Genomic DNA, 8,680 nt, shown 5'->3' on the forward strand with positions numbered 1-8,680 from the left:
AACACAAGCTACTGAGAGTGTGCTGTAAAATACTGTATCTGTACATATGCCACTGTAAAATGCTTTTAGAGGACGACTAAAAACAGCCAACAACCGTCACGCTCATCAATACAGGCCTTCAGGCCTCGATGTAGGTGCTCAACTTCTTCATCATCATCATCATCGTTTCATTCAGCGCTTTGAGTTGGAGGAGTTTTCTAGTCCCTCGTTTGAGTTTTTTAATCTTGTTTTTATTGTTGATGTTTTGTATTTGGTTCATGTTTGCTCTGTGTGAGACTGAAGCGCTTGTTGAAAACAAATAAAGGCGGATGTTGTTATTACGGAGAATTCTGTCCTTTAATTCCACAGACGTTCAGCGGCTCGGAAACAAAACCCGACGACAGAAAAGTCTTGCTGCTTTAGTTTGATACTTTTGGGATTTGAAAAAACAGAAGTATGGATTCAGAAGAAAAAAAAACTTAGGAAAAAAAAGTTACATTTCTTAAGAATATTCATCTGGATAAAGAAAATGAGGAGTTTTGCAGTTTAAAGAACCATAATATTTTAAAAGTTTTATTTTTCTTCAGGGAAAGGACGTGATATCATAGTTGGGATTCTGTCTTCCACTTTAATTGCGGTGTTTTATTTGAAGATTACAGACATAATACAGAATATGAACTTAAAAATAATGAAATTATAATTTTTTTTTAAGGTAAAACGTGGTTGTGTATATGCAGAATAGACCAAAAATAAGGACAATACAAATACTGAAAACAAACTCATGGGAATATGTGTGTGTGCATGTAAAATGTTTAAAATGTGCAAAAAGCCAATACATTAATTAATTATCATATCTGTTTGAATATTTACATTTTACCTTTATGTTAATTTTAAAGAACATTAATCAATGAATTCTAAAGTTTTGCCTTTGGACACAAGGAAAAAAACATATACTTCCTCTTATTAGAAAACAAGAGGTAACACTTGTCCCATTAGTTAATCCATTAACATCAAGTTGTTACAATATTTATTAACTCTTTCCCCGCAAGGTTTAAAAAAAATCTTTATTTTCACAATACGTTCATGGAGCCCGGAATATTTTCTGAGCATTCAATATACCAAAAGACAGAACAGAGCCTCTGCTTTTAAAAAACAACACATTTTATTCTAGCTTTATGCATTTTTAATCAACACTTGAATGTGGGTAAGTTTCATAAAAAAGCAACCTTGACAAAAATGCAATTTTCTAAGCTTGTTATTGAAAATTGAGTCCATCCACACCTCAAAGCTTCACAGCCGTTAACCCTCGACAGCATATAAATCAAAACATTACTGAATGAAGCTTAAAGTTTGTGTTAAATTTAACAGGCTTCTATCACTTGTTTTTGCTTCTTTTCCTGTGTTTTGATCCGGAGATTCTGTACTCTTTCAGAAGATGCATAACAGCGAAAAACACGGATTGCTGGAAAATTCCGTCAATGGCGGGGAAAGAGTTAATCTTTAACAATGAACAGTTTATTAACTAATTGAACCTGTTATTAAACCGTGTTATTAGGAATCTGATAAAAACATGTCGACACATTTCTCAGTAAGATGACTAGTTGATCTGCCCGCAGAAGAAGACTAAAGCATTGTGTTATGACTAGAGTCGGACACATTTCACAATACAACTGTGTGTAGATGGAGCTCGTACAGTCTGAGTTATGATTCGGTTCAATGAATCAAACGATGACGATCCCACCAAAGGAACAGGGAGGCAAACATTAAAGACCAGATGTTTAGGAAACTACTGGAGAACAACATCGACCACATTTGCTAGGAGAAACACTGACGATTACAGAGGTCATTAGCGGGTCAGAGGTCAGGTGTTTCAGCAAGCGTAGGGCGGAGGCTTCTCGAAGGGCCCTAATGAGTGAGCGTAGAGCGAGGGTGCGTTTGGAGTCAGCATGTATCCGCTGGGGTCCTGAGACGAGGTTTGAGGTCCGTTTGTCCCGCTCTGAGAGACCGATTGAGACTCATCGGATGGGGAGGCTGAGGCCTCGGGGCCGGATGGACCTGGGGACGGAGCTGGGCAACCGTTCAGATGCTGGAGGACAAGAACCAAAAATAACATCAGATTAAAGCATCATGTGTTGACTTTCTAGCAGCTGCCTTGTTTAAAGGTGGGCAATATCATCGAAAAATTTACTGTGGTAGAAAATTACATTTCATAGTGAACAACATCATGATATAGTAAATCTGTCTGAAAACTAAACTAAAATTAAAGCCATAGCTCTATATATCTCAAAATCTTAAATGAGTGACGTTTAAATCTCAATGAAATCTGTTAACGGAAAAAGCAGATCAACATTTAAATTAAATCTCTTAGCGGAACAAAACCGAATGATGTTTAAATTAAATCTCGTAACGGAACAAAACCAACTAAAGTTTAAATTAAATCTCGTAATGGAACAAAACCAACTAAAGTTTAAATTAAATCTCGTAATGGAACAAAACTGACCAAAGTTTAAATTAAATCTCGCAATGGAACAAAACCAACTAAAGTTTAAATTAAATCTCGTAATGGAACAAAACTGACCAAAGTTTAAATTAAATCTCGCAATGGAACAAAACCGACTAAAGTTTAAATTAAATCTCGCAATGGAACAAAACCGACTAAAGTTTAAATAAGATCTCGTAATGGAACAAAACCGACTAAAGTTTAAAGTAAATCTCGTAATGGAACAAAACCAACCAAAGTTTAAATTAAATCTCGTAATGGAACAAAACCGACTAAAGATTAAATTAAATCTCGTAACGGAATAAAACCGACTAAAGTTTAAATTAAATCTCGTAACGGAACAAAACTGACCAAAGTTTAAATTAAATCTCGCAACGGAACAAAACCGACTAAAGTTTAAATTAAATCTCGTAACGGAACAAAACCGGCTAAAGTTTAAATTAAATCTCGTAACGGAACAAAACTGACCAAAGTTTAAATTAAATCTCGTAATGGAACAAAACTGACTAAAGTTTAAATTTCGTAACGGAACAAAACTGACCAAAGTTTAAATTAAATCTCCTAATGGAGCAAAACTGACTAAAGTTTAAATCTCGTAACGGAACAAAACCGACTTAAGTTAAAATTAAATCTCGTAATAGAACAAAACTGACCAACGTTTAAATTAAGTCTCGTAAGGGAATAAAACTGACCAACATTTAATCTCGTTATGGAACAAAACCAACCAAAGTTTAAATTAAATCTCGTAATGGAACAAAACCGACTAAAGATTAAATTAAATCTCGTAACGGAACAAAACCGACTAAAGTTTAAATTAAATCTCGTAATGGAACAAAACCGACTAAAGTTTAAATTAAATCTCGTTACGGAACAAAACCGACTAAAGTTTAAATTAAATCTCGTAACGGAACAAAACCGACTAAAGTTTAAATTAAATCTCGTAATGGAACAAAAACGACTAAAGTTTAAATTAAATCTCGTAATGGAACAAAACCAACCAAAGTTTAAATTAAATCTCGCAATGGAACAAAACCGACTAAAGTTTAAATTAAATCTCGCAATGGAACAAAACCGACTAAAGTTTAAATTAAATCTCGCAATGGAACAAAACCGACTAAAGTTTAAATTAAATCTCGCAATGGAACAAAACCGACTAAAGTTTAAATTAAATCTCGCAATGGAACAAAACCGACTAAAGTTTAAAGTAAATCTCGTAATGGAACAAAACCAACCAAAGTTTAAATTAAATCTCGTAATGGAATAAAACCGACTAAAGTTTAAATAAGATCTTGTAATGGAACAAAACCGACTAAAGTTTAAATTAAATCTCGCAATGGAACAAAACCGACTAAAGTTTAAATTAAATCTCGTAACGGAACAAAACCGACTAAAGTTTAAATTAAATCTCCTAATGGAAATAAAAAACGACTAAAGTTTAAATTAAATCTCGTAACAGAACAAAACTGACCAAAGTTTAAATTAAATCTCGTAACGGAACAAAACCGACTAAAGTTTAAATTAAATCTCGCAATGGAACAAAACCGACTAAAGTTTAAATAAGATCTCGTAATGGAACAAAACCGACTAAAGTTTAAAGTAAATTTCGTAATGGAACAAAACCGACTAAAGTTTAAATTAAATCTCGTAATGGAACAAAACTGACCAAAGTTTAAATTAAATCTCGTAATGGAACAAAACCGACTAAAGATTAAATTAAATCTCGTAACGGAATAAAACCGACTAAAGTTTAAATTAAATCTCGTAATGGAACAAAACTGACCAAAGTTTAAATTAAATCTCGTAATGGAACAAAACCGACTAAAGATTAAATTAAATCTCGTAACGGAATAAAACTGACCAAAGTTTAAATTAAATCTCGCAACGGAACAAAACTGACTAAAGTTAAAATTAAATCTCGTAATGGAACAAAACTGACTAAAGTTTAAATTAAATCTCGCAACGGAACAAAACCGACTAAAGTTTAAATTAAATCTCGCAACGGAACAAAACCGACTAAAGTTTAAATTAAATCTCGCAACGGAACAAAACAGACTAAAGTTTAAATTAAATCTCGTAATGGAACAAAACTGACTAAAGTTTAAATTAAATCTCGCAACGGAACAAAACCGACTAAAGTTTAAATTAAATCTCGCAACGGAACAAAACAGACTAAAGTTTAAATTAAATCTCGTAACGGAACAAAACCGACTAAAGTTTAAATTTAATCTCGTAACGGAACAAAACCGACCGACGTTTAAATGTAACCTTAACTCTAATCAAACCAGTATTTCATGCTCATGTATTGAAGCATTGATGTAATAATATTGAGTGATCGTGCGTGGCGCTCACCTGCATGGGGAGCGGGTAGTTTGGGTAGGCGGGCAGAGTTTGTCCGGATGGGCAGAAGCCGGTGTAGGTGATCATGTGCTGGCTGGGATTGTACAGGATGTGAGGGGGCGGAGCCGGACTGGGTGTCATGTGACTGTGAGCCACAGGAGCCTAAACACACACACACACACACACACACACACACACACACACACACACACACAGGTGTTATGTAAGGTATAATCTGAGCCCTTCTGTACTGTATAAAGCGCTGTAGGAACTGAATGAGACTCGCCAGGTCTTTGAAGGCTCCCAGAACGGCGGCGGTGACGATGCCCAGAAACACGGCGAGCACGTTCAGCGCCACACACGCCCACAGCAAACGGTACAGATTCACCACATCTGCACAGCTGCTGACCCCACTGAACTCGTAGTACTGCACGTGATATTCTGGACTAACCCACACACACACACACACACACACACACAGTTAATGTACACACACACACACACACACACACACACACGCTGTAACGCTCAGTGGTTGTGGCTCACCTGCTGCAGTGGAAGAGGTCGCAGCAGTAGCAGGTGTTGCTCTTCACCTTCAGTTTACACGGATTACCGTAAGAGTTACAGGAAACCTGATCCGCGGATTAAAACACACACATCTCTTTAAAATGGACATTCTGTGTTAGGAATATTGTAGATTATATGACTGACTGCTTGCAATGTTCCTCATGCTGGATAAGTGTTTGACAAATTAAGGATTTAAATGGAAATTTATATACACTGATCAGGCATAACATGAACACCTTCCTAATATTGTGTTGGTCCCCCTGACCCGTCTCTGATGGACTCCTCTAGACCCCTGAAGGTGTGCTGTGGTATCTGGCACCAAGATGTTAGCAGCAGATCCTTTAAGTCCTGTAAGTTGCGAGGTGGATCGGACTTGTTTGTTCAGCTCATCCCACAGATGCTCGATTGGATTGAGATCTGGGGAATCTGGAGGCCGAGTCGACGCCTCAAACTGGTTGTTGTGCTCCTCAAACCATTCCTGAAGCATTTGTGCTTTGTGTCAGGAGCATTATCCTGCTGGAAGAGCCACAGCCACCAGAATACCGTTTCCATCAAAGGCTGAACATGGTCTCAGCAATGCTTAGGTAGGTGGAGCGTGTCAAAGTAACATCCACATGGATGGAGGACCCAAGGTTTCCCAGCAGAACATTGGCCAAAGCATCACACTGCCTCCGCCGGCTCGCCTTCTTCCCATAGTGCATCCTGGGGCCATGTGTTCCTCAGGTAAGCCACACACACACACACCCGAGAACCAACAGAACCAGCATTAACTTCTGGAGCAGTTTGAGCTCCAGTAGCTCGTCTGTTTGATCGGACCCCACGGGCCAGCCTTCGCTCCCCACCGTCATCAATGAGCCTTGGCCGCCCATGACCCTGTGGCCGGTTCTCCACTGGTCCTTCCTTGGAGCACTTTTGATAGATACTGACCACTGCAGACCGGGAACAGCCCACAAGAGCCAGTCGTCTTAGCCGTCACAATCTGGCCAAACTCGCTCAAATCCTTACGCTTGCCCATTTCTCCTGCTTCACACACATCAACTCTGAGGACGAAATGTTCACTTGCTGCCTAATATATCCCACCCACTAACAGGAGCCGTGATCAAGAGATCACCTGTCATAATGTTATGCCTGAGCGGTGTATTGATTGAAAGTGATGTGATGTTTATATCTGACCAGCAGAGGGAAGCAGAGCACATGATCACACAGGTTCATCAGTGCTTCATTAATCTGTGGGTTTGTTATTCATGTTAATGAGCAGGAAAACAGTGTGAAGTCATGAGATGAACACACCTCAGTGTAGTAGCTGTCATAGGAGTAAGAAGATGAGCTGGAGTAAAAGTCACAGCGGCCCTCCATCAGCGGCCTCCTGTCCTACACACACACACACACACACACACACACACACACACACGTTAGGTTTTTGTGAATTGTGGGGACTTTCCATAGGCGTAATGGTTTTTATACTGTACAAACTTTACATTCTATCCCCTTACACTGCCCATAAACCTACCCATCACACACACACACACACACTGCCCCTAAACCTACCCATCACACACACACTGCCCCTAAACCTACCCATCACACACACACACACACACACACACACACTGCCCATAAACCTACCCATCACACACACACACACACACACACACACACACACACACACACACACACACACACACACACACACACACACACACACACACACACACACACACACACACACACACACACACACACACAACACACACTGCCCCTAAACCTACCCATCACACACACACACACACTGCCCCTAAACCTACCCATCACACACACACTGCCCCTAAACCTACCCATCACACACACACACACACACACACACACACACACACACACTGCCCATAAACCTACCCATCACACACACACACACACACACACACACACACACACACACACACACACACACACACACACACACACAGACACACACATACTGCCCCTAAACCTACCCATCACACACACACACACACTGTCCCTAAACCTACCCATCACACACACACACACACACACACACACACAACACTGCCCCTAAACCTACCCATCACACACACACACACACACACACACACACTGCCCCTAAACCTACCCATCACACACACACACACACACACACACACACACACACACACACACACACACACACACTGCCCCTAAACCTACCCATCACACACACACACACACACACAGCCCCTAAACCTACCCATCACACACACACACACATACACACACACACACACACTGCCCCTAAACCTACCCATCACACACACACACACACATACACACACACACACACACACTGTCCCTAAACCTACCCATCACACACACACACTGCCCCTAAACCTACCCATCACACACACACACACACACACACACACACACACACACACACTGCCCCTAAACCTACCCATCACACACACACACACACACACACACACACACACACACACACACACTGCCCCTAAACCTACCCATCACACACACACACACACACACACACACACACACACACACACACACAGCCCCTAAACCTACCCATCACACACACACACACACACACACACACACACACACACACACACACACACACACACACACACACACACACACACACACACACACACACACACACACACACACACACAGACACACACATACTGCCCCTAAACCTACCCATCACACACACACACACACTGTCCCTAAACCTACCCATCACACACACACACACACACACACACACACACACAACACTGCCCCTAAACCTACCCATCACACACACACACACACACACACACACACTGCCCCTAAACCTACCCATCACACACACACACACACACACACACACACACACACACACACACACACACACACACACACACACTGCCCCTAAACCTACCCATCACACACACACACACACACACAGCCCCTAAACCTACCCATCACACACACACACACATACACACACACACACACACTGCCCCTAAACCTACCCATCACACACACACACACACATACACACACACACACACACACACTGTCCCTAAACCTACCCATCACACACACACACTGCCCCTAAACCTACCCATCACACACACACACACACACACACACACACACACACACACTGCCCCTAAACCTACCCATCACACACACACACACACACACACACACACACACACACACTGCCCCTAAACCTACCCATCACACACACACACACACACACACACACACACACACACACACACACACACACACACA

At 40.8% G+C, this 8,680-nt stretch overlaps 1 protein-coding gene across 1 annotated transcript in view; it reads right to left on the bottom strand.

Annotated features, from left to right (window-relative positions):
- Nucleotides 1–718: 718 nt before the first annotated feature.
- Nucleotides 719–8,680, bottom strand: part of LOC137074201 (transmembrane protein 255B) — a 22,747-nt gene continuing 14,785 nt past the window's right edge. Inside the window, exons 5-9 of the mRNA XM_067442887.1 lie at nt 6,674–6,754; nt 5,363–5,448; nt 5,103–5,262; nt 4,829–4,978; nt 719–2,065 (exon numbers count right to left, since the gene is read on the bottom strand). Of these exons, the coding sequence (XP_067298988.1) occupies nt 1,850–2,065; nt 4,829–4,978; nt 5,103–5,262; nt 5,363–5,448; nt 6,674–6,754 (693 nt within the window). The 3' untranslated portion in view covers nt 719–1,849. The remainder of the gene's footprint in view (nt 2,066–4,828; nt 4,979–5,102; nt 5,263–5,362; nt 5,449–6,673; nt 6,755–8,680) is intronic.

The sequence above is a fragment of the Pseudorasbora parva genome, chromosome 4 (genome assembly GCF_024679245.1).
Source record: "Pseudorasbora parva isolate DD20220531a chromosome 4, ASM2467924v1, whole genome shotgun sequence".
NCBI classification, from domain to species: Eukaryota; Metazoa; Chordata; class Actinopteri; order Cypriniformes; family Gobionidae; genus Pseudorasbora; species Pseudorasbora parva.